The following is a 26,658-nucleotide window of genomic DNA, read 5'->3' as shown; positions in this document are numbered from 1 at the left end:
ATTCTTCTATTTGAGCTTTATGTGGTCTGTGGATTGTATCTTGGGTAGTCCAAGCTTTTGGACTAAAAGCCACTTATCAGTGAGTGCACACTATGTGTGTTCTTTTGTGACTGAGTTACCTCACTCAGGATGATATTTTCTAGTTCCATCCATTTGCCTAAGAATTTTATGAAGTCTTTAGTTTTAATAGCTTAGTAGTACTCCATTGTGTAAATGTACCACATTTTCTGTATCTATTCCTCTTTTGAGGGAGATCTGGGTTCTTTCCAGCTTCTAGCTATTATAAATAAGACTGCTATGAACATAGCAGATCATGTGTCTTTGTTAAATGTTGGAACATCTTTTGAGCATAAGCCCAGGAAAGGTAGAACTGTGTCCTCAGGTAGTAACTACTATGTCCAATTTTCTGAGGAATCTCCAGACTGATTTCTAGAGTGGTTGTACCAGTTTGCAATCCCACCAACAATGGAGGAGTGTCCTCTTTCTCCACATCCAGCATAACCTGTCACCTGATTTTTTTTTATTAACTTGAGCATTTCTTATATACATTTCGAGTGTTATTCCCTTTCCCGGTTTCCGGGCAAACATCCCCCTCCCCCCTCCCCTTCTTTATGGGTGTTCCCCTCCCCATCCTCCCCCCCTTGCCGCCCTACCCCCAACAATCTAGTTCACTGGGGGTTCAGTCTTAGCAGGAACAAGGGCTTCCCCTTCCACTGGTGCTCTTACTAGGATATTCATTGCTACCTATGAGGTCAGAGTCCAGGGTCAGTCCATGTATAGTCTTTAGGTAGTGGCTTAATCCCTGGAAGCTCTGGTTGCTTGGCATTGTTGTACATATGGGGTCTCGAGCCCCTTCAAGCTCTTCCAGTTCTTTCTCTTCTTCCTTCAACGGGAGTCCTGTTCTCAGTTTAGTGGTTTGCTGCTGGCATTCGCCTCTGTATTTGCTGTATTCTGGCTGTGTCTCTCAGGAGAGATCTACATCCGGCTCCTGTCTGCCTGCACTTCTTTGCTTCATCCATCTTGTCTAATTGGGTGGCTGTATATGTATGGGCCACATGTGGGGCAGGCTCTGAATGGGTGTTCCTTCTGTCTCTGTTTTAATCTTTGCCTCTCTATTCCCTGCCAAGGGTATTCTTGTTCCCCTTTTAAAGAAGGAGTGAAGCATTCACATTTTGATCTTCCGTCTTGAGTTTCATGTGTTCTATGCATCTAGGGTAATTCAAGCTCTTGGGCTAATAGCCACTTATCAATGAGTGCATACCATGTGTGTTTTTCTGTGACTGGGTTACCTTACTCAGGATGATATTTTCGAGTTCCAACCATTTGCCTATGAATTTCATAAGGGCATTGTTTTTGATAGCTGAGTAATATTCCATTGTGTAGATGTACCACATTTTCTGTATCCATTCCTCTGTTGAAGGGCATCTGGGTTCTTTCCAGCTTCTGGCTATTATAAATAAGGCTGCTATGAACATAGTGGAGCACGTGTCTTTTTTATATGTTGGGGCATCTTTTGGGTATATGCCCAAGAGAGGTATAGCTGGATCCTCAGGCAGTTGAATGTCCAATTTTCTGAGGAACCTCCAGACTGATTTCCAGAATGGTTGTACCAGTCTGCAACCCCACTAACAATGGAGGAGTGTTCCTCTTTCTCCGCATCCTTGCCAGCATCTGCTGTCACCTGAGTTTTTGATCTTAGCCATTCACACTGGTGTGAGGTGAAATCTCAGGGTTGTTTTGATTTGCATTTCCCTTATGACTAAAGATGTTGAACATTTCTTTAGGTGTTTCTCGGCCATTCGGCATTCCTCAGCTGTGAATTCTTTGTTTAGCTCTGAACCCCATTTTTTAATTCACCTGATGTTTTTAACTTAGCCATTCTGACTGGTATGAGATAGAATCTCAGTGTTGTTTTGATTTGCATTTTCCTAAGGACTGAGGATATTGAACATTTCTTTAGTTGTTTCTCAGCAATTCCATATTTTTCAGTTGAGAATTCTTTGTTTAGCCCTGTACCCCATCTTTAATTAATTTTTTATTTCATTCTCTAGAGTCTAACTTCTTGAGTTCTTTGTATATGTTGGATATTAGCCTTCTATTGGATGTAAGATTTGTAAAGATCATTCCCATCTGTTGTTTGCCATTTTGTTCAAATGAAGTGTCCTTTGCCTTACAGAAGTTTTGCAATTTTATAAAGTCCCATTTGCCGATTATTGTTCTCAGTGCATAAGCCATGGGTGTTTTGTTCAGGAAATTTTCCCAAATGCCCATGTGTTGGACATTTTTCTTCTATTAGTTTGAGTGTATCTGGTTTTATGTGGAGGTCCTTGATCCATGTGGACTTGAGCTTGATCCAGGGCACTAAAAATGGGTCGATTTGCATTCTTCTACATGCTGACCTCCAGTTGAACCAGCACCATTTGTTGAAAATGCTACCTTTTTTCCACTGGATGGTTTTAGCTCCTTTATCAAAGATCAAGTGACCATAGGTGTGTGGGTTCATTTCTGGGTCTTCAATTCTATTCCATTTATCTACCTGTCTGTCTCTGTACCAATACCATACAGTGTTTTTTATCACCATTGCTCTATAATAGAGCTTGAGGTCAGGGAAAGTTATTCTCCCAGAAGTTCTTTTATGGTTGAGAATAGTTTTCATGCTATCCTGGGTGTTTTGTTATTTCCAATGAATTTGCAAATTGCTCTTTCTAACTCTATGAAGAATTGAGTTGGAATTTTGATGGGGATTGCATTGAATCTGTAGATCGCTTTTGGCAATGTGGCCATTTTTACTATATTAATCCTGCCAATCCATGAGCATGAGAGATCTTTCCATCTTCTGAGATCTTCTTCAATTTCTTTCTTCAGAGACTTGAAGTTCTTGTCATACATATTTTTCACTTGCTTGGTTAGAGTCACACCAAGGTATTTTATGTTATTTGGGACTATTGTGAAGGGTATCATTTCCCTATTTTCTTTCTCAGCCTGTTTATCCTTTGAATAGAGTAAGGCTCCTGAATTGTTTGAGTTAATTTTATATCCAGCCACTTTGCTGAAGGTGTTTATCAGGTTTAGTAGTTCTCTAGTGAAACTTTTGGGATCACTTAAGTACACTATCATATCATTTGCAAATAGTGATATTTTGACTTCTTCCTTTCCCATCTGTATCCCTTTGATCTCCTTTTGTTGTCTGATTGCTCTGACTAGGATTAGAGTACTATATTGAATAAGTAGGGAGAGAGTTGGAAGCCTTGTCTGTCCCTGATTTCAGTGATTGCTTCAAGTTTCTTTCCATTTAGTTTGATATTGGCTACTGGTTTGCTGTATATGGCTTTTTACTCTGTTTAGGTATGGGCCTTGAATTCTTGATCTTTCCAAGACTTTTAACATGAAGAAGGGATGTTGAATTTTGTCAAATGCTTTCTCAGCAACTACTGAGATTATCATGTGGTTTTTTTTCTTTGAGTTTGTTTACAAAGTGTATTATGGTGATGGATTTTCATACGTTGAAACATTTTTTGCATTCCTGTGATAAAGCCTACTTGATCATGATGGATGATCATTCTGATATGTTCTTGGATTCAGTTTGCAAGAGTTTATTGAATAATTTTGCATCAATATCCATAAGGGAAATTGGTCTGAAGTTTTCTTTCCTTGTTGGGTCTTTGTGTGGTTTAAGTATAAGCATAATTGTGACTTCATAGAATGAATTGGGTAGTTTTCCTTCTGTTTCTCTTTTGTGGAATAGTTCGGAGAGTATTGGCATTAGGTCTTCTATGAAGGTCTGATAGAATTCTCCACTACACCCATCTGGTTCTGAGCTTTTTTTTTTTTTTTTTTTTTTTTTTTTTTGGTTGAGAGATTTTTTATGACAGCTTCTATTTCTTTAGGAGTTATGGGACTGTTTAGATGGTTCACCTGATTCTGACTTAACTTTGGTACCTGATATCTGTCTAGAAAATTGTCCATTTTATCCAGATTTTCCAGTTTTTTGAGTATAGACTTCTGTAGTAGGCCTGATGATTTTTTGAATTCCTCACATTCTGTTATGTCTCCCTTTTCATTTCTGATTTTATTATTTGGATACTCTCTATTCTCTCTAGTTAATCTGGCTTAGGGTTTATCTATTGTGGTGATTTTCTCAAAGAACCAGCTTTTGGTTCTATTGATTCTTTGTATAGTCCTTTTTGTTTCTACTTGGTTGATTTCAGGCATGAACTTGATTATTTCCTGCCATCTCTTGGGTGTCTTTGCTTCTCTTTGTTCTGGAGATTTTAGGTGTGCTTTCAAGCTTCTAGTATATGCTCTCTTCAGTTTCTTTTTGGAGGCACTCAGAGCTATGAGGTTTTCCTCTTAGCATTACTTTCATTGTGTCCTGTAAGTTTGGGTGTGTTGTGTCTTTATTTTCATTAAATTCTAAAAAGTCTCTAATTTCTTTCTTTCTTTCTCCCTTGACCAAGTTATAATTGAGTAGAGCATTGTTCAGCTTCCATGTGTATGTGGGCTTTCTTTCATTTTTGTTATTGAAGATCAGCCTCCATCCGTAGTGATCTGATAGGATGCATGGGATTATTTCAATCTTCTTGTATCTGTTGAGGCCTGTTTTGTGACTGATTATGTGGTCAGTTCTGAAGAAGGTACCATGAGGCACTGAGAAGAAGGAATATTCTTTTGTTTTGGAATGAAATGTTCTATAGATATCTGTTAAATCCATTTGGTTCATAACTTCTGTTAGTTTCTCTGTGTCTCTGTTTAGTTTCTGTTTTCATGATCTGTCCATTGACGAGAGTGGAGTGTTGAAGTTTCTCACTATTATTGTGTGAGCTACAATGTATGCTTTGAGCTTTAGTAAGGTTTCTTTTATGTATGTAGGTGCCCTAGCATTTGGAGCATAGATATTCGGGATTGAGAGTTCATCTTGGTGGATTTTTCCTTTGATGAATATGAAGTGTCCTTCCTTGTATTTTTTCATAATTATTGGTTGAAATTTGATTTTATTACATATCAGAATGGCTATTCCAGCTTGTTTCATGGGACTATTTGCTTGGAAAATTGTTTTCCAGCCTTTTACTCTGAGGTAGTGTCTGTCTTTGTCACTGAGGTGTGTTTCCTATATGCAGAAAAAGTGCTGGGTCCTCTTTTTGTATACAGTCTGTTAGTCTATGACTCTTTACTGAGTAATTGAGTCCATTAATGTTGAGAGATATTAGAAACCAATGATTGTTGTTTCCTGTTATTTTTGTTATTAGAGGTGATATTATGTATGTGTGACTATCTTCTTTCAGGTTAGTAGAAAGAAGATTACTTTCTTGATTTTTCTAGGGTGTAGTTTCCCTCCTTGTGTTGGAATTTTCCACCTATTTTCCTTTGTAGAGCTGGATTTGTGGAAAGATATTGTGTAAATTTGATTTTGTCATGGAATATCTTGGTCTCTCCATCTATGGTAATTAAGAGTTTTGTTGGATATAGTAACCTGGGCTGGCATTTGTTTTCTCCTAAGGTCTTTATGACATCTGCCCAGGATCTTCTAACTTTCATAGTCTCTGGCGAGAAGTCTGGTGTGATTCTGATAGGTCTGCCTTTATATGTTACTTGACTTTTTCCCTTACCTTGTTTTGTGCATTTGGTGTTTCGACTATTATGTGATGGGAAGAATTTCTTTTCTGGCCCAATCTATTTGGGGTTCTGTAGGCTTCTTGTATGTTTATGGGCATCTCTTTCTTTAGGTTAGGGAAGTTTTCTTCTATCATTTTGTTGGAAATATTTACTGGCCCTTTAAGTTGGGCATTTTCGCTCTCTTCTATACCTGTTATTCTTAGGTTTGATATTTTCATTGTGTCCTGGATTTCCTGGGTGTTTTGGGTTAGGAGTTTTTTGTGTTTTGAATTTTCTTTGATGGTTGTGTCAGTGTTTTCTATGGTATCTTCTGCCCCTGAGATTCTCTCTTCTATCTCTTGTATTCTGTCTGTGTCTATGACTCCTGAACTCTTTCCTAGGTTTTCTTTCTCAAGGATTGTTTCCCTTTGTCATTTCTTTATTGTTTCTATTTCATTTTTTGATCCTGGATGGTTTTGTTCAATTCCTTCACCTGTCTGGTTGATTTTTGTGTTTCCTCTTTAAGGGTTGCTACCTGTTTGCCTGTGTTGTCCTATATTTCTTTAAGGTAGTTATTTATGTCCTTCTTAAAGTCCTCTAACATCTTCATGAGTTGTGATTTTAAATCAAAATATTGGTTTTCCAATGTGTTGAGGTATGCAGGGCTTGCTGTGCTGGGGTAACTGAGTTCTGATGATGCCAAGTAGCATTGGTTTCTGTTGCTTAGGTTCTTGCCTTTGCCTCCTGCCATCTGCTTATCTCTGCTGTTAGCTAGTTTTGCTGTCTTTGACAGTGGCTTGACTCCCCTGTAAGACTATGTGTCAGCACTACTGGAAGACCAGCTCTTTCTCAGGGGGATCTGGGTACAGAGAGCTGTGGAACAGGGTCAACTCAGGGTTCAGGCAGAAACCGGAAGGATCCTGTCCCCTCAGGCTTCTCCTCTGTTCCTGTGTCTTGAGGGCTCCAGATGGGTTCCTCTTGGGCCAGTAATGTGAGCAGGAATAGTGGTCTCACCTGTGCTCTTGGGTGTGTCAGCACTTCTGAGAATCCAGCTCTCTCCCAGTGGGATCTGGGTTCCGAGAGCTGTGGCACAGGGTCAGTTCCGGGCACAGGCGGAAACTGGAAGTATCCTGTCCCAGAATGCTCCTTGATTCCTGTGTCCAGAGGGCTCTGTGAGGGTTCCTCTTGGGCCAAATCTAACTTTCTTCTTCATACTCCTACATAAACTATTCTCTGAGTTTATGGATATTTTGCAGGAAGAAGCTGTGATATCTCCATTGTGAAGTATTGGTGGAAACTGACCATATTTTCCTAAGGTCCCAGTATCATCAAACCATCATTGTATTTGACTCCTAACCCAGTACCTCTTACCATATACTCCGTTAACTCTGGATGCTTTAACCCTCCCCTTACCAGTTTTCCCTTAAGTATAGTGCTTCCAACAAGAGGGAGTTCATTGGGTTGCAAAAGCCACCTCTGGGGAAACTACCAACATATTTGGCCAATACTGTGTCTAAGGTACCCATGGATTAGAAAAGCCATAATGTTTACATGGTGTTGAGAGGCCTGTAAATCTACAGATTCCCATTGATGGAATCTGAGCCAATGGGTAGCCTCTTATCTAAGAATAGTCTTCTCCCTCTGCCAACCACAGGTGGGCTTTGTGTCAGATATAAAGGTAAAAAGGTTTCTCTCCCATTACCACTCTCCTGAGTATAGAAAAAGCATATAAGGGGTTTTTTTTGGAAGAAACCATTTAAAAGCTCATAGTCTTGAGACATTAAGTGCAAAATGTCACTGAGAGTTTGTGGAATAGGATACTTATTGTGAAAAATCATAAAGATGTTAAAAAAATCTCTGGGTATAATTATATATATAAATGTATATATAATATGCTACCTATATAATTTGCATATTTCATGAACATATAATATTAATTAATGGTGGCAGTGTCAATCAGAATATGCACGGGCCTTTTCCTGGCCCCATTGGGATCTTTTGAAACTGACTTTAATTTGCTTTCGGTATATATATGAATTGGGCCACCGTTGCTATGGAGACGTTAAAGCTCATCCAAACTTCTGTGTGGTTATGTCTGAAATTATGTCTTTGGGGAGATTCACATTATGAGAATGAGGACTGTGGGTGTCTGCCTCTCAAGGTTCCACTTGTTACCAGCTGCCATCATCTACTAAACTAGAAAGACTCATAGATTCCCAAGCCTAATAGATGATTATATTTCATAGTAGATCTTTTATCCTGTCAACCATCCTGAATAACATACCAAATTAATTTGGGGGCATAAATGGATGTGCTTTTTAGGAGAATTTGGCTCTATTTTCAGCTGTGAATTATGCATTAGTAGGAATTATTTGGACAGCATTCATCATCATTTCCGAAGTTAATGAAATTCCATTACACTTTGGTACATTTTCATTTCACCCTGTGGTAAATTAATTCTTCCTTATTCTCCCTATCTGTCTCTGTCTCCAATTCTCCTTTTGCATCATTTACAACAGTTACAAACACAGAGGAGCTTCCTAGTTCAGAGAAGTTAAATAAGGATCAGGAAAAACAGATGTTACTGATTCCATCTATGATGATTTATTCTGTGACCCAGTGCCAAGATGACTGCGGAAGACTGCTTGTTTTCTCAAATGCTACCGTTGTTTGTCCTACTCTAGAAGTCAGAGCTGGGCAAGACTGGAGCTGAAGGACTGGGCTGCTACTTAGAAGACTGGAACCCCGACTTGACACCATTCACACCTGCCACCTCAGCAGCAGCAGCACATGTCTCCAGGTGGGATGCAGAATGACTTACTTGACTGGAGGGGGTGGGGAGATCCACTGGCTAATGAAAAGGCCAGCCACAGAAGAAGCAAACCTGTAGCTGTCCTTGGTGATGAGTGTCTCTGGTTATTATCAGTCTAGTCCTTCCTGGCCCCATCCTGTTTCCAAACCTAATATTGATTGCCTGGATCCTGCTCTCACAGGTCCCCTGCCCAATAAGTAAACAAATGTCTTTTGTCTAACTCCTTAGGAACAGACCAAAGTGCATCCAGGAAGTTGGTGCAGTACTGCTCTTATAGATGGCTCTGTACAACTCTAGACTCTTTTTTTCAGATAATAGGTTAGTCACTGAAAAGGAGTTCTGCCTCTGAACACAAAAAGCACCAGTGTTTGAGTGCTTTGGAGTATCTTTGGGAACATTGCCGAGTTCTGTACCAAACTCATCAGTAGTTTCCACAGCATCAATGGAAATAATGTCCCTCACACAGACATAGCATGAGGAAGAAATGAAATAAGGCATAGGGAAGTATCAAGCACTGGGGCTAATACTTGGTAAATGGCAGTCATTATGACCATTACTGGCTCATTCTAATGTTTCCTGACCACCTCCTGAGTCTTTGCTCCTTTTGTCCTCTGTTTGCTATTATGCTTGCTTGCTTCCCATTCGTCCTCCACGGGGCTTAGAGAGGTAATGGTGGCCACCAGAACAGGACACATCCGGCCCCAACCACTATATGAAAAGTTCAAGAAATACAGAACTTCTTTCTGCAGTCTTTAATACCCAACACTGAGTTCTGTGGGAAGGTGGATAGATAGATGGAAAGACAGAGACGGGAGGCAGAGAGAGATGCTGGAAGATGCTGAGAGTCATGGAGTAGTATAGGTGGAGAGGGATAAAGATCTAAAGTCCCGCCCAAGATGAAAAACTGCAGGAAAAGGGGGGAGATAATCTTCAGTGTTTAACGATTCTGTCACACATGTAATAACTGACATAGTATACTTTCTTTGCCTCCAGAAAAATTTGTTTTATTTATGAATGAGGATTTGAATCCTTTTCAGAAATGTCTTCTAAATTCTTCCCTATTAAAACCATATACAAAAGCCATTTGACTTCCATAGATGAAAAAAATGTTCAATCAATTCGGTTGGAACAATTAGAAATTATCACAGTTGCAAATACTTCGGGTTGATGGCATTTGGTCAAACGACCCAGAATGAAATCAGCCAGATGGCAATGGCATTGATTATACACACACTGGGATTTTCCAGTTTAAAAAAATGGCTTCCCAGTGAACAATTCAGACAAGCAATAACATCACAGAATCCTGCTTACATAGAGTGGTCAACACTTTTGATTATTTTTCATCTTACTGTGCAATACATGTGTGTTTGTTCAGACTCTTCAATGATCTCTATTTCAATTAAGTCCAGACACGTCCCCTTCTGAAGTAAAAAAGAGACAGCATAGATTTATTTTCCTGTATCAGCCAGCCTGACAGATACTCAGGTAAACATAGTCATAGCAACATCTGTACAGTAAGCTGCTTGGAGCTCTTAAGCCAGGCAAGTGATTGGAGTCAGGTAAAGATAAGAGGGACCTTGATGGTAATTTATAGTTGTTGGGGAAAGGACAGAGCTAGGGAGGTACCCTATTCTTGATGAATGCAGAGACCATTAATGAGGGGAAGTAATCAATATTGATTGATTGTGGAGGGTACACTAAATCCTGTGATGACATGCCTCTCTTTATCAGTGGTTCTGCGAGAGCCACTGATCCTGGGAAGCTTTATAGAAACATCCCAACTTTAAAAGGCAGTATGGTATACAGACAGTGAAGCCTTTTCTCCAGCAATATTTCATTTAAATAACAATCATAGCAGATATACTCTCCTTTTTGACCAAACTTCATGTTAAGATCATAAACTTGAGTCTTCTCTTCACAGACCAAATTAGTACACATTCCACTGGCAATACATAAGAGGTTCACGTTCTCTGTATCCTGCTCAGCTTTGGATACTAAAGCTTTTTGGTTTTGGTTAAGCCATCCAGATAGGTACACAATGGCATCTTAGTATGGCTTGAATCAGCATTTCTCTGATGACTCACAGGGTTGAGAACCTTTCCATCGGCCTGTTTGCTAGCACTCTACTTGGTATATGGTAAGTGCTCCTACCCAGGATTTCACATCATTCCCTCCTGCTTCTTCCCCTAGTGCATAATTTCAACAGAGGCTACCTGCTTCCAATTTAAAGTAGCAGTTACAAGCTTGGAGACATAGCACTGTGGAGCAAGGGGGGGAAAGGAGATATTTGGGGGGAACTACTCACATACCATATCACAGAAGTGACCACTGACATCTCAGAGGAGGAACTGACCTAATTCTGAAAAAAAAACAATAAAAAATTCATGTGGGGTTGGGGATTTAGCTCAGTGGTAGAGCGCTTGCCTAGCAATTGCAAGGCTCTGGGTTTGGTCCTCAGCTCCAGAAAAAAAAGAAAGAAAGAAAAAATTCAGCACTAGCTCCTTTGTGCTATTCACACAACATATACACAGGTTCTTAACTAGAATGTTTTATAGTAAAATGTATACCATAGATAGATAGATTTACTTGTTATATATATATATATATGTGTGTGTGTGTGTGTGTATACATACATATATATACATATATATATATATATATTGTATATGAGATCTTCAAAGGAAGTGGGGATGAAATATGTAATAATTTGGTTTGTGAAGAGTAGACATAAGTTCCTGGTCAAAACCTGAGTTTGGTGAAAGAGTTTTTCTGTCATATACATATGTGCACAGTATATATTATGCCTTGGGTCTCAAGTGGTCAGAAGAGGACATTGGAGTCACTGGAACTAGGGCTACAGAAGGGTTTGAGTCACTGTGTGTGTACTAAAAATTGAACCTAGGTCCTCTAAAACAAGTGCTCTTAATTACTGAGCCATCTCAACAATCCTAGGTAGATAGATTGAAGGAGGTCTATAAGAAGTCATTGAGGAAGCAGGATGGTGGTAGTACACACTTTAGTCCCAACACTTGGGAGGCAGAGGCAGGTGGATCTCTGTGAGTTCAAGGCCAGTCAGGTCTACACATCATTATTATGTGCAAGCACATCTAATGCATACAAAATGAAATGAGAACTCTTACTATCATTATGATCTTCCCTTGGCACTCAGTAATGAAGTCTCTGATGTTTACTTCTTTTTCACTTTAAACACACGCACACATTCGACTCTTGATGCCTAGGATGTGAATACAAAGTTCCTTTTGCTTTACAAAGTTGCCTGGAACATAGCCAACAACAGACAATATACAACACAAGGGAATCTCATGACATAGGAGGCCTACTCTGGCTCCTGGAAAGGAGCTCATGGTCTTCCTGTCTTCTATCCAAGGCTGACTTTAGAAAACAACCGCAGCTTCTGTTTGTTATCCTTATACTCACCTTGGTGCTCTGAGTCTGGCCTGCATGTGTTATATGCACCCCATGTGTGCCCACAGAGGTCAGAAGAGCACATCACATCCCTTGAAACTGGAACCACAGACAGTTCGTTAACTGCTACGTGGATGTTGGAAATCCAATCCAGGTCCCCTGGAAGAACACCAAATGCTGTTAACTACTGAGCCCTTACTCCAAATTCTTCTCAATTGGCTGTTTCCCTTGATGACCCTCACTGAACGCAAAGATTTTGATTTTGAATTCACTTCCTCTTTCTTCCTATTTCCTGTTCACATATTTTAAATGTCCCTGGTTTATTATTCTCTGCTTTTAAAAAAGCTACAGAGAAATAAAATGATAAATTGATGTTAAACTATACTCCTGTCCAGGCTACCAACAAATGTCAAAGGAGGTGTAGAGCAAGAGAGAGATTATTGTGGTACATATTCTGCTAGGAATATAGAGATATGTGCTAGACAGGTGATGGCTGGCTGGAGGGGGTATAAAAGGGTACTCAATGATCCTCTTCACCTAATCATTAACTCGAGGAGACAGAAGGAATAGTTAACAACAAACATTAGTAGGAGGTGGATTCCTTTCTGAGACTAATTCTGTAAACACTTGTTTATTCCTGATTAGATTTTTGCCTGTGAAAGAGAAAGGTTTGAACATCTTCGCTGCAATTAATTCTTCAGTTGTCCATGTTAATGGACAGAGGCAATTGCTCTGAAAATCTCAAACAATGGTAGCTACTGCAGTGTTCTCCCCATCCGTCATATGTCTTCCTACAACCAGTCTCCTCCACCCACAGCTAGCAAGCAATTGTTTGTGCAGTCGGTGAAATGTTTTCCTGGGGTAATCTCTCCCCCTACAGGCCAATTGATTATTTCTCAAAGTATGCCAGGAAAGGAAGCTCTGCAGAGGACCATCCGCCTTGGGAGCTAAAGTGCATGCTAGCCACCTTTTTCCTGGTATTAGTGAATCGGAGAAGGCTGATTGGGAACTCAAATCATCAGGAGAAGCTATGGGATTTTAAGTAAACTGCTCTCTGAGCCTCAGCTTATTCAACTGTAAAATGGGACCATAAAACACACGGTACAATGGTTATCCTTGTTAATATCAGCAGTCATTACTACTGGTATTGTTATTAAGGTTGCTGGCTACCAAAAGCCTGGACATAAGTGAATTGTTTCAACAAGAGGATTCGAATTTGCCATACTTAAGGAGAATAAAAGCTATTATTTTTGAAAGAAAAGGCATTCTAAGCTGGGCCTGGTGACACAGACCCATAATCGCAATGTCTGTGGAGGCTGACGTAGGAGAAACTCAAAGGCTGGATCTCGAGAGTGAGTTCAGGGACAGGCTGAGTAACTTAGTGAGACACTATCACAACATAAATGGTGGGAAGAGTTGGGAGGGCAAGGGTTGACGATGCAGTTCAGCAGCCCAGCTCTCCTCTAATATGCTCAGCATCCTAGAACCAATCCCTGGCTCCGCAAAACAAACACCTAACAGATTCTTGCAGGGACTTCTGCTCTGTAGCTTCACTTGCTATTGCCTTTCCTAATGGTGGGAACAAAGGTAAGGCTCTGCCTGGCACACTACAAGCCCATGATAGGACTTCTGTCTAATGAGGTTTGTCATCCACTACAGTGGGGACATTTCCTGCAGCCCAGGTTTTGGTGAAAGTCCCACCAAGAGATCCCCGCCATGTCCCCCCATCCCAGCCTAGCAGAGAGTACCTCTTGATGCTTGAAACTTTCTGAGTTTCTGTTTCCTCAGAATCCCTCCCAGCCAGAGTGACTTGGATTCCTTTAAGTATATCCCCAGCATTAATACCTCTAGTAGACCCAGGAGCTCTATTTTCTTCCAAAGGTGCCTTGACAGATATCCACTCTCATTCAATCAGACCTGCTTCTCCTACATCAACTATGTGTGTCCTTGGTCAAATCAGTTTTCCTCTTCGGCTTCTACTACAGGGCTCTAAAAGCGAGGACTGATCTCTCCTTTCAGATGTTCTAAGGTCCTACGAATTTAGGTAGGACACGGGAAGAACACAGTATAAGTGGATGCTTGGGAGTCTAGCTTCCTCTGACAGCCTCTGAGCATAAGATCTATAAGTCAAGCAGGCTAACTACTTAACCAGGGACCAGAGTAGGTCTCCTCCCAACCCATTATGCTCAAATACAAACATGTTGGCTTGAAGATAATGAAGGAGCGCTGGAGGGATGGCTCAATAGTTAAGAGCACTTACCGCTCTTGGCACAGGACCCAGCTTCGTTCCCAGCACCTACATCAGGTAGCTCACAACTGCCTAGAACTTCAGTTCTAGGAGATGAGATACCCTCTTCCAACCTCTGCCAGCACTAGGCACACACACAGACACAGACACAGACACACACACAGACACACACACACACACACACACACACACACACACACTTAAAGCACAAATAAATAAATGGATAAATCCTTTTTTAAAAAAATTAAAAAAGAGCGGTTTGGTGGATCGTGCCTTTAATGTCAGCACTTGGGAGGCAGAGACAGCTGGTTCTCTGGGTTCAAAGCCAGCCTGGTCTACAGAGTGAGTTCCAAGACAGCCAGTGCTCTACAGAGAAACACACAGGCTTCAAGAAACCCTGTTTTGAAAAAAACAAAAATTAATTTAAAGAAGATAAGGTAACAGTTGATGTCTAATATACCAGTGGAATCCCTAAGTTAACTTCTCAACAGACTGATGGTGTTTTTCTGTGGGTCTACCGGGCTTGACTTTGTGTGCATGCCATGTTACATTTTACCCACTAGGTGGCAGCAAAACTCAGCTTTACTGAAGAGCAGAGCCTGATACTTTTTTGGGGGGAGAAGGGGCATTTTTATGATGACCTCTATTACACACATTCAGGTTTTAAGTATCTGTTTTATTTTCTGAACAGCCAAACGTGTTTGGCTCCAATGAACAGTAGTCACAAACAAATTGCAGATCTCAGAACGGGGCATCAAACTTGATAAACTTCCTGGCACCATGTAGACGGATGGTGTGCCAGCTCAAATCCTAAAGGTATCAGTAGTTCAACAAGGAACAGATCCTCTGGATTCAACTGTAATGATTCATTTCCATTGTCAACTTGTCACAATCATAGAGAAGTGTATCAACAAGGAACTATCTAGATGAAGTAGGTATGTAGGTATGCCTATGGAGAGGTGTCTTGATTTCATTAATTGATGTTCAAAGACATGGCCACTATAGGCAACAACATTCCCTAGGTCTGTGTTCTGCGCTGTGTAAGAATAGAGAAAGGTATTTAAGTACTAGTAATAATGTACGTATTCATATCTCTCTGCTCTTGATTGAATATGGTGTGTACTCCTGGTTCAAGTTACAACTGTCTTGACTTTCATGGTACAATGGACTGTGACCTGGAATTGTGAGCTAAAATAAACCTTTTTTCTTCCCTATGAAAAAAAAGAAAGGGGCATCAAGCATAAAGCTAGGAAAGACTGAGAATAATCACTGGGGGTGATCTCATGAATCCGCATAGGTGGAAGAAAGTTGGAGTGGCTCGCCTGATGTAGTTAATGGCTCAGGTCTCCTTACCTTCAATGTCAGTCCCTTACCCTTTCCATCTCTTACCCTTTCCATCAGAATTAAGTGAGATAGCAAGACACATCGTACTCATGAAGAGGTTACACACAAGTAGGCATTTCTTGCACTGGAAGGGACAATCCACACAGTTAAGTATGTCCCATGCCAGGACGTTTGGTTGATTTCCTGTGACAAAGCCTGATACCACATACTCCATATGGTTCCTCTCCACAATATTGGACAGGATATGCATTTTCAAAAAAATAGTGATGATTTAAAGAAATAAAAAATGTCAACCTACGTAAGGCCTTTCCCAGTGTGAAGGGTATCTGATTTGAGTTATGAAGGTTCCATGGGTCTGTCTAATCCTGGCTCTCTCCCTTAGGAGAAGAATGGACAGAGGATAGTGACTTCTTCAAGCCTATCCTATTCCATCAGTTACTCACAAAGACAGGAGGTAAACGAGACTTTTCCCTGAAAGTTTTTGGATTCAACATCTGCAACACCTAATCTCTTTAAAGATATGAATAAGAAATTCTTGTGTAAAAATACTGGTGAGTACCATACAGGCGCACACTCTGGCAAATAACAACCTCTAGCAGGACGGATCGCCAGGGCCATGCCCCTCAAAATATATTTTTCAGGACAGAAACCACTAAGCCCATCCCACCTCATGGCTATTAGGCCAAGTTATGTGGCTAATGGAAACCTATAGAATCACTGTAGCTAAATTAGGGACTGGACAGAGGCCTCGGTAGTTAAGAACACTGGCTAATATTAAAATGAGAAGGGTTTGGATCTCAGCATCCTCTAATGCCCAAGACTCCAGGACTAGGGGACTCAACACCCTCTTCTGGCCTCTACAGACACCAGGTATGTGCATGATACACATCCCTACAAGCACTCACACATGCATGTAAAATCATTTTTTTCTTGAAGTTTGGGACAGGCATCATGGCACATATCTTTAATCCCAGCATTTGGGAAGCAGACACAGGCAGCTGTCTGTGAGTTTGGAACCTAAGTGGCTTAGAACAGCTCCAGACCAGCGAAGGAGATATAGGAAGACCCACTCTGAAAGAAAGAATTGCTAATCAGTGCAGCTAAAGTAAAGCCAAGTGCTAGTAGAACCTTACATTTACAAAGTGACCACCCATTTTTGGGCACGGCTTGTTTACACTTTATGAGGCACCTTGGCGTCTTTATTTCTATTTCATTTGATACTTAAAACACTATGCAGACAGTATGATGAGTAGTCAGGCATATGTGTGCAATCCCATGCCCCAAGAGGCAGAGACAGAAGGATCATGTGAGCCTAAGAGTTTGGAGCCAAACTAAACGACATGTGGAGGATGCTATGACCCAAAAAACAAAAACAAAAACAAAAACAAAAACACCAGAGGGAACAAATGTTCTAGAATCAGGCAAATTTGAATTCGTATCATAGAAGGCATATTTGAGCAATGTGACTCTAGGCATGTCAATTTCCTTCCTTTCTCACTTTTAATTTTTCTTTTATTTGGTAATATCCCAGGAGGGCATGCATGTATGTGTGCACTCACACAGGTGGGGAATGTCATGGCTTCAGCATAGAGGTCAGAGAAGTATGTTCAGGAGTCTATTCTGTTTTTCTACTGTGCATTCCAGACAATGGACTCATTTTAAGGTTGGCAAGGCAGGCACTTTTACCAATTAGCTGGTCTAAGTTAAATATTGTGCTAAGCCTCAGTTTGTTTCCTGTTCCATAAAAATGGGATGAAGCATTCATCCTAAGGTTTGTTATGAGGAGCAAGAAGTCATAGACTACACTCTCAGACACATCACTTATTAAATGATGAATGATTTGTAAGTGATCAAAGATTATACCCCAGGGTACATGGATCCAGATAGAATCTCATAAAAGGGGGCAGGGGGTGTGTAGTCCATGGGTATGAACACATACCATGAATCCCAGCACTGAGGCAGAGCTGAGACAGGATTACCATGAGTTTGAGCGAGTATAAAGTACACAGTGAGTACCAAGCCAACCAGGGTTACATGGGAAGACTCTCTTTCAAAAGAACCAAGCCAAAAAGGCTACAGGAGGGCCAGGGAAGTTTAATTATCAGCTGATATTTGGAACCTAAATCACCAGTTTATGTAATTGAAGATGTAAGCAAGTCTCTAGCATCCGGTTCTATAAAGCACTCTTCCTACTGTGGCTTTCACAAGTGCTTTGGTATCCATTCCCTTCTGCAGAAGCAAGGTTGTTTCTGATTCTACACACAAGAGGAAGTCACAAAAAGGCCAGCAAAGGGCTGGAGAGATGGCTCAGCGGTTAAGAGCACCCGACTGCTCTTCCAGAGGTCATGAGTTCAATTCCCAGCAACCACATGGTGGCTCACAACCATCTGTAAAGAGATCTGATGCCCTCTTCTGGTGTATCTGAAGACAGCTACAGTGTACTTATATATAATAAATAAATAAATCTTTAAAAAAAATCAATTAAAAAAAAAAAGGCCAGCAAAATACTCACTGTGGGAGGGTTAGAGAGAAGAAAGTATAAGCGGAGATCCCTCAAGTTCCTTTCTAGGCCTAAAGATAGCATTCACCCCTTCTCCCCAATGATCTAGTCTCCCCATCCCTGTTGCTACACAGATATGACACACAGATATGACAAACTGATGGAGGGTGATTTGGTTTGAAAGCTCTTCATACACATCCTCCACGCCCTCAGCCTCCTTTTCCCAAGACCATACTCTAAAGAAGCGATCTCAAATAAAACAGACGGTAGGAGAGTGGGAAAATTGCCAGGCCAATTCAAAGTTCACTGTTTTTAATGATGGAAATCCTGGAAGAAGGAATAAAGAACCAGTCCTGAAGTTCATCAAAAGTAATCTAAAGGGGTTGGGGATTTAGCTCAGTGGTAGAGCGCTTGCCTAGCAAGCGCAAGGCCCTGGGTTCGGTCCTCAGCGCAAAAAAAAAAAAAAAAAATCTAAAAGCAGATAACCTATTTAACCAAACGAAATGCTATTTAGGCGTTAGGTAGTAAGTATGTGGACTGGATTAAGTGAGAAATGTTGATAGCAACACTATGTAGATGGCAACATTACATCTAAGTCTGGCTAAAATATATGGCCATTGATACAAAGAAAAACTGTAGTAGATAAATCATCTTCACACTGATTTGGTTTAGCTACTGTGCATGACATTTAAAAACACAATCTCCAGGCTGGAGAGATGGCTCAGTGGTTAAGAGCACTGACTGCTCTTTCAGAGGTCCTGAGTTCAATTCGCAGCAACCACATCTGTAATGGGATCTGATGACCTCTTTTGGTGTGTCTGAAGACAGCTACAGTGTACTTATACACATAAAATAAATGTCAAAAACACACACAATCTCCTTTAAGCCTCAGGATAGCATGCTTTTTTGATAATTTCTATATTCATAGATTCTTCTTGAACTATAATTTGTATTGCATATTATAACTGCTGCAGCATTTAGAAAATGCAAATTTCGAATGAATGGTCTTGCCATTTACTAGCTGTTAGATCTTGAGCAAAACACTACGCCTCAGTTACTTCTTTTGTCAAATAAGGGAGAGGCTAAATCTTAGTGTCTTTGAGTTGTCGGAAAACCAGACTTTTGGTTTTCCTTCCTTATGTGGTCCTGGGAATGCCAGCTCAAAAAGCATCCATTAATGGAATTTGAAATATATGGTGAAAAAATGCTTGGTGGTGTGGGCCTTTAATCCTCACACTTGGGGGTCAGGGTCAAGTGAATCTGTGAGTTCAAGGCTACCCAGACCTACATGGTGAGTCCTAGAGACAGTCAGGGCTATATAATGAGATCCTGTGCAAAGAAAAAGAAGAAAGAAAGAAGAAAGAAACAAAAGAAAAGAAGAAAAGAAAAGAGAAAAAAGGAAAACAAGAACATTGGTAACTACTCTGGAGAACAGTGTCACTGATCTTCCTGTTATGAAGCAATTCTCAACACAAAATCTTCTATTAAAATTATTGCTATTTCTGTGAATTTTGGAGACCATGCTCAAGGTGCTTCCTTTCCACCACATCCTCAGAATTGGCAGTAGTGTAGGTGAAGGGAGAGGAATCCAGGGTCTAGATAGCTGAAGTTGACTGGTTCTACTGTGGTATCTCCAAGGCTGAAGGAAAGCTTGATACCCCATTGTTTTCCATTAGCTTTCAAGTAACCTAGTCTTCTAGGTACCACAGAAGAGCTTTCCTGAAGGAGCATGTGCTGCTACATGCTTGCCCTACCACTGTCTCTGTCCTTCAACAAAGCCTGTATGTCTTCCTCTGCCAGAAACCACCAAGGCCGAGGACCTATGGCTCACATTCTGCACTGCATACACTCTCTTGAGAGATGCTTTCTCCTCTTTCTGTGAGATTGACTTTCCAGTAAGCCTGTCTCAGTGTGTAACAAGTGAAGGGAAGGTTCAAATGCCACGGTGACAGTCATGCTAGCAGAGAGCCATCTGTTTAGAATATGTTTGCTCTCTCTGACTTCTGGCTTCTCCACAAGACCAGCCTGGGGCAGGTCTGACTGGGCCTGAGACTCCCCACAGTGATTTGCAGTCACCCCTTGTCAACAGACTCTACCTTGTCCTCTTACTGAAGGAGGCTTTATCTTCCCCAGTCGCTGAGGGAAGTGCTGGCTCTCAGGGAAGTTCCAGGTTTGTTTGTTTTGTTTTGTTTTTGTTTTTGTTTTTTGTTTTTTTTTTTTTTTGGTTCTTTTTTTCGGAGCTGGGGACCGAACCCAGGGCCTTGCACTTCCTAGGTAAGCGCTCTACCACTGAGCTAAATCCCCAGCCCCCCAGGTTTGTTTTCTTAAAAGAAAGATTCCAGCATGGGAATGACTTATTTACAACCCCTCCCAAAGCAAGCCTGTTTGTTAGAGAGTTACCCACACTTATTATTCTTTGCCTGAAAACTTGATTCCTGTCTCCAACTGCAAAAGCTCTCAGCCACCATTTGCATTATAAATGCTTGCTCTCTAGGCCTTCTCTGTCTGCCTAGCTGATCTCCAGGTGGAACATCTGCCGGACTCAAGCCCCACAGGAAGACTTAAGGCACTGCCGGTGAAGGGCCACAGGGGACTTTTTCTTTTCTTTCTAAAAACTCCTACCGGGGTAGGGTTAAGCGGCAGAATTACCTATTTCAATCTGAGCTCTATAACTCTGTAAATTCAAGACCAAACTCATCTACATAGAGTTCCAGGCTAGTCATGGAAACGTAATGAGACCCTGGCTCAAATAATAGTGATAGGGGATACTTCTCATACTATTACTGTCAAGGACAGGTGAAGTGGTGTAAATGAAGTGTGCAATTCACATACTGCCTTCTAGTAGAAACTGTTATTACAACCAGCCACTTTCATGAATCCTGATATTTTACATCAACTCGTTAGAATCTCAGTGAAACAGTTATAAGCAGCGGTCAATACTCGTCATTTTGCAGATGAGGAAACTGAGGCTGAAGGCCACATTGTCCTTGGATGGCTCCACTGGGTCCTGGACCCAGGCTGTTAGGTTCTAAGCCCACAGGCTTTTCAGCACCCTGCCATGGCGGGGGGGGGGGGGGGTTGCTGCCTGTACCAGTCAGCCAATCAGTTATTGCCCTGCTAGTCCGTTACTCACATTTGAATGCTTATATAATGACAGCATTTCTCCCTGAACCAATTTCCTCCAAATGTCATTTCCTCCTTCTATAAACAGACTGAACACATCCCTGACTCCCAGTTGAACAAAGCCATTTCACATTTCAGATTTTCTTAACCCCCGCAGTAAGCCCTATAGCAATTCCACAGGTCCATGGCTAAATTCCAGCTCACTGTGGAAGATGTGGGAATAATGGAGGCTAAGAAAAGAGCAAGAGAGCAAAGAGAGGTGCCTTAAGTGCTGCCTTACCCAACTATTTCCCAGCAGCCTACGGACTAAGACCCAAATGAAACATATGGAGATGGAAAAAACATATGTTGTGCATACCGGGGTCCATGTTCCTATTAAATATACAAACTGGGTCATTTCAAATCACGAGAACATGAAGTAAGCTACCGAAATATGTCCACAGAGTCCAATTGAAGTCACTGCTTTACTTCTCATACCTTTCTTCTTGAAGAGACACATATCAGCAGGAAACCAGGACACACAAATCTAGAAAAGCCAAAACCGGGTCTGCCCATCCTCACCCCCACACCAAGCAAAGAGGAATTGACTGTTAGTGCCAAAAGACTGATTTACATGGACTTAATTATCCCCAGGCAGAATAGCAAATTTCATCATCATCATCCACAAAACTTTACTGAATGTGAACCATACAGAAAACATGGTACTGGCCACTATGAAAAACTCATACAAGAGCTTGCCATTCCAAGTCTGTTAAACGCAGAAGTGCTATTTCTTCCCCAAAGTCTCTCAGGTATGCTGGGGCCTGGCTGTCTCCCCCTTCCCATCGTGGATTACAGATTTAGTAGTTCATTTAGCCTTTGGTTTAGCCTGCCAGACACTGTTTTCAGTGCCCCTCTTCCTCTTCCTCAACCTACTGAAAAAAGAAAGTCCTGAGTTTTAGGAGTCAAATTATCCTGATTTTGAACCCTGACTGAGAGGTGGGGGGAGGGATAGGATCAGGATGCAAAAGCCTTCAAACCAAGATGAATAATGCCTGGGAGGACGGAGTGAGAAACGAATCTGGAACAGCAAGGGCCAAGCCCAAGGAACCTTTACAAAAAGGCTCGATGGACAGCCAGAAGTGCGTCTTCCAAACTTTACAGCACCTCCTTGCATTTCCCTCTGAACTCTTCTCAGTTTCCTTCGGTGAATATTAGTCAAACTCCAGCTGCGTTGCCTAACCGGTCCTGCCCAGTACCAGAGCAAGCAAACTGTAATGCTCATTTTACATTTCTTTCAAAAGATAATTTGGATAGCCCTTCACATGTGAATAGAAGGCAGCATTAGAAAGAGTGTCGCGAGAGCCAGGTTTCATCTATAGGAGCTGGAGTTAAGTCCTGTCCCTGAGTCCAAAAGAAAATGTAAGGACTAAATTAGTAATGCTAATACTCTTTCCTACCTGTGGCATTCTGGGATCAGTCTTTCCCAGTAGCAGTAACAGCTGGAACTCAAAGCAGAGCATTCCCTGAGAACAAAGACATTGAGCTTGTTTGTCTACTAACTCATACACAACCTTAACTTTTCCCTCTTTTCCTCCTTCTTCTGCCTTTGCAGTCTTGACTGTGAGGCCAACTTGAACCTTAGAAGGATTACTCCATTGTTGTTGTTGTTGTTGTTGTTGTTGTTGTTGTTGTTGTTGTTGTCCTTTACCCCAGCTACACACAAAGACCAAGGGAACCCATTAATGAAACCTGCTTCTGGTCTTAGGTGCTCACATGTACATGTAGGTCTCAAGCTGCCCCCACAAAAATACTGTGCTTTCCAGTGAATCCCTGTGTAAGATGTGAATATTCTTCCATTCCCTAATGTTCATTTAGATAGCTCACTTGAAAATGTAGATAGCATGGACCAGCACATGTGGTGGGCAAAATAGGGAAGTGGGCATGCTGTGTGTGTTACGTCAGACTCTTCCTCTTCCACAGTGATCGAAAATATTAAGGTATCTAGTGCTATGACGCAATGGACCCTAAACATTATTCAGTACCCTTCTTTAGGAATATATGTTATATAAATAACATTTACAACACCAGCAACTATAAGCATAGGACCAAGCAATCTTCTTTTAAAGATTTACTTATTATATATGAGTACACTGTCCTGTCTTCAGACACACCAGAAGAGGGCATCAGATCTCATTACAGATGGTTGTGAGCCACCATGTGGTTGCTGGGAATTGAACTCAGGACCTCTGGAAGAGCAGTCAGTGCTCTTAACCGCTGAGCCATGTCTCCAGCCCCGCAATCTGTATCGTAACAAAGCCTCCTGATTCTTCATTCCCTTCCATCTGTATCTTGCAGAGTTTTAAATCCTGACGTTCCTTTAAAGGGCACGCCTTGCCGTTTTATGCTTCTTGGCATCCTATGAACCTTCCTTTACATTTCAGGACTGTTTTTAGAATAACGGTGTTTATTCTACTTTATTTGAAGTCAAGGGGAAAAAGACATCTTCTTGCCCCTTAATAATTTTAAGTCTAGACCTTTTCAACACCCCAAGAGGCCATTGCAAATATTTTCATGCCTTTCTCGTTTGGTATCCGAGGAGGTTTTTAGTACTTTCTTTCATTTATTTTGCAAATATTCCTTGAAGGATAAACAGTGTGATAAATGTGCTAATTTTCCTTCACACACATATTTTGAAATGAGGCCCAGTGTTAGAGCCAACCCTTTCTAGAAGGGAGTTCTTTAAGAGTCAAATCCATCTCTATTGCAGGCTATGTTAAACCCTTGTTTTTAAGGACTTCCTAGTCAATGAATGTTAGGACTAGGTCAAGACAAAAAGTGAAGCAAGTGTACCTTGGGGCTTATCAACTGAGCAATCAGGAGGTATGCTGAGAGGAGCACTAGCCCTAGAAACAGAGATCTCAATCCCGACCCTGTGGCTGTAGTGCTAATTTGGGCAGGTTAGCTGCCCTTCTGTGTCTGTGTGTGAGGCCTGGAGGGTAATGGAAGCTAGCTCACCAAGTTGTGGTAAAGACTATGAGAAATAATCCATGCGAGACCTGTAGCACTCTGCTTACCCTTGAGTGTTCATCCAATGACAACATTTGCTATCTCCTGGAAAGTACGAAAGCTTTACCTGAAGCTCCAGCCGCTCTTTGCCGAGGCCACGCCCTTCCTCTCTGAGCTCCGTCCAGTTTGTCCTTGATGGTACTGATGACTTCTTTTTCCCCTTCTCCTTATTTCACTTTTCCCACCCTGATGAGCTCAGGTGATGAAAATCAGCCCTTCATTTCAGGTAAGAGCTTCACTCTGTAAATTGCAATGGCACAGAAGCAGAGGCCCCTGAAATGGGAAAGCAAGGCCCGTCAGGTAGTCTAGGAAGAGAAGGCTCTGAAGTGTCATTTGGAGATATGGAGGGAGGGTGAGGACAGAATGAAATAGCATTTCCTGTGCATTGAATTCAGGGCAAGAGTCAGAGAAGAAAGGGAGGAAAGGGCAAAAGTAGAAGCTGGTCCCAACTCTGGATGTGATAGATGAAGCTGACACATAGTTAGGATGACTACAAAGTGCCACCACATGGCTTAACAGTCCTGGAACACGACCGCTATTGTGGCTGCTTCAAGGCAAATGTGTCTGAGTCAGTAAATTCTTCTGGATGTTTATTCAATATGAAGTCAATTTTTTAAGGTATACACACACACACACACACACACACACACACACACACATACACACACACACATACACACACACACACACTGTCACTGCTTCAGACACACCAGAAGAGGGTATCAGACCCCATTACAGATGGCTGTGAGCCACCATGTAGTTACTGAGAATTGAACCCAGGTCCTCTGGAAGAGCAGCCAGTGCTTTTAACCACTCAGCCATCTCTCCAGTCCTGAAGTCAAATTTTTAAAACTTCATCTTTAATTGAGGCAAAATAACAATTCTTAGGCGTATCATGGATATGATTTCTGAATATATTTCCTGCTAATGCAAGATTGGAGGGGAAGGAACAGTCAAATGAGATACCAAAAACTCAGCAGGATTCCAGTTCTCTTCTGCTCACAAGGGAATCTACACTTTCCAAATTCAGGGAGGAGAGAAGAGGCCCTTCCAGGTTTCTTTGCCAGTTCTGAGTCTGTTTTGGCTCCCAAATAAACTTTGCTCTCCGTAAGCTGGCAGCCTTCCACTCCAATCTTTTTCTGAGAAATGTAGAACATAGTTGGGGCTCCATAGGGAACTGTTGCAGCCTCAAGGAAGCAGTGTAAGTGTCCTCTGGAATCAATCAAGCTTAGAGTCAGCTTGAGATTTGCAGACCCTGGAAGGAAGGACTTCATTCCTTGCCTCTAGGAAGGACTTCATTCCTCTGCCTCTGTTAGAGGCACAATAGGTGGTCAGTAAAAGTACAATTGAATGCCTTGCCTCACTGCATGAAAACTAAGTTTCACTGCAGTGTATCAAAGATGTTAGAGCAAAAGGCTAGCTATAGATTAGACAGGTATTTTAAGGCCCCTCAATGCTGGGCACAGGGGCACACAACTGTAGTCCTAGGAATGAATAGGCTGAACCAGGAGGGTCACATGTTTAAGGCCAACTCGAACTTCGGAGTAAAACATTATTTGAAGATATAATAAAGGGGCATCTCAAGTAAGGAAACAAAAGGACCCTGGTTGGATTTCTGTCCAGTCATTAAATAATGGAACAATTGGAAATTCTGAAAACAAGTTATGATATTAGATAACTTTATGTACTCTGTAGTTTTTAAAAAAAAAAAAAAACTTAAGTGTTATCGTTTTAAAAGACATTTGGGGGCTGGCTGGAGAGCACCGTTGCTTTTCCAGAGGACCCGGGTTTAATTCTCAGCATCCGTGTGGTGGATGACTCACCAACTGTCTTTAACTCCAGCCTTAAGGACTCAATATCCTCGTCTGTCCTTTGTAGGTACTGCATATACATAGTGCACAGACAAACTCAGGTAAAACTCTCATGCATATAAAAGTAAACATACTTTAATTAATTAATTCATTAATAATAAACAAGAGGGTTTTTTTAGTTAAAATACAGATTCCTTAGATGAGTTTGGAAAACAGATGAAGCCATGTCTTGTTCAGCTACCATAGTCTGAAATGAACGAAGACACGCTTACCCTGCATCTTAATCTCAAGACAAAAGTGCTGTTTTTTTTTTCCTAAAGCCCTCTTTGGTCACTCCAAGCACAAGTGATTTCTAATTCCTCTGGCCTCTTAGAATAATTTTACTCATCCATCCAGCCCTTCACACATTGTCAGCTTTTGGTTCTTTGCAAATGTCTTAGCTTTTCTTCCTTTCCAATATCCTGGCTAGTTTAAGGCCTTAAAAGTGTATAACAGACTGATGGTGGTAACATAGGCCTTTAATCCTAGCACTAGGGAGGCAGAGACAGGTAGATCTCAAGTTCGACGTTAGCCTGGTCTACAGAGTGAGTTCTAGGACAGCCAGGGCTACAAAAAGAAATCCTATCTCAAAAACAACAAAAGAGGCTATAAATACTATAAGAATATGTATTTTGCTGTCTCGCATGTAATTCACAAATTCAAAGGGTTGATATGTAAAATTAAACTGAAGATAAAATTTCTAGATTAAAAAAAA

At 41.2% G+C, this 26,658-nt stretch overlaps 1 protein-coding gene across 1 annotated transcript in view; it reads left to right on the top strand.

The window, feature by feature from the left end:
• The window catches only part of Map7d3 (MAP7 domain containing 3), a 66,626-nt gene that overhangs the window by 9,300 nt on the left and 30,668 nt on the right, over positions 1–26,658 (top strand). The window contains exon 2 of the mRNA XM_087600225.1: positions 8,277–8,392. Coding sequence (XP_087456351.1) covers positions 8,383–8,392 — 10 coding nt within the window. The 5' untranslated portion in view covers positions 8,277–8,382. The remainder of the gene's footprint in view (positions 1–8,276; positions 8,393–26,658) is intronic.

This window comes from Rattus norvegicus, chromosome X (assembly GCF_021556685.1).
Source record: "Rattus norvegicus strain SHRSP/BbbUtx chromosome X, alternate assembly SHRSP_T2T, whole genome shotgun sequence".
Classification (NCBI taxonomy): Eukaryota; Metazoa; Chordata; class Mammalia; order Rodentia; family Muridae; genus Rattus; species Rattus norvegicus.
Note: the sequence above shows the minus strand (reverse complement) of the source record. Positions and strands in the feature narration are given on the sequence as shown.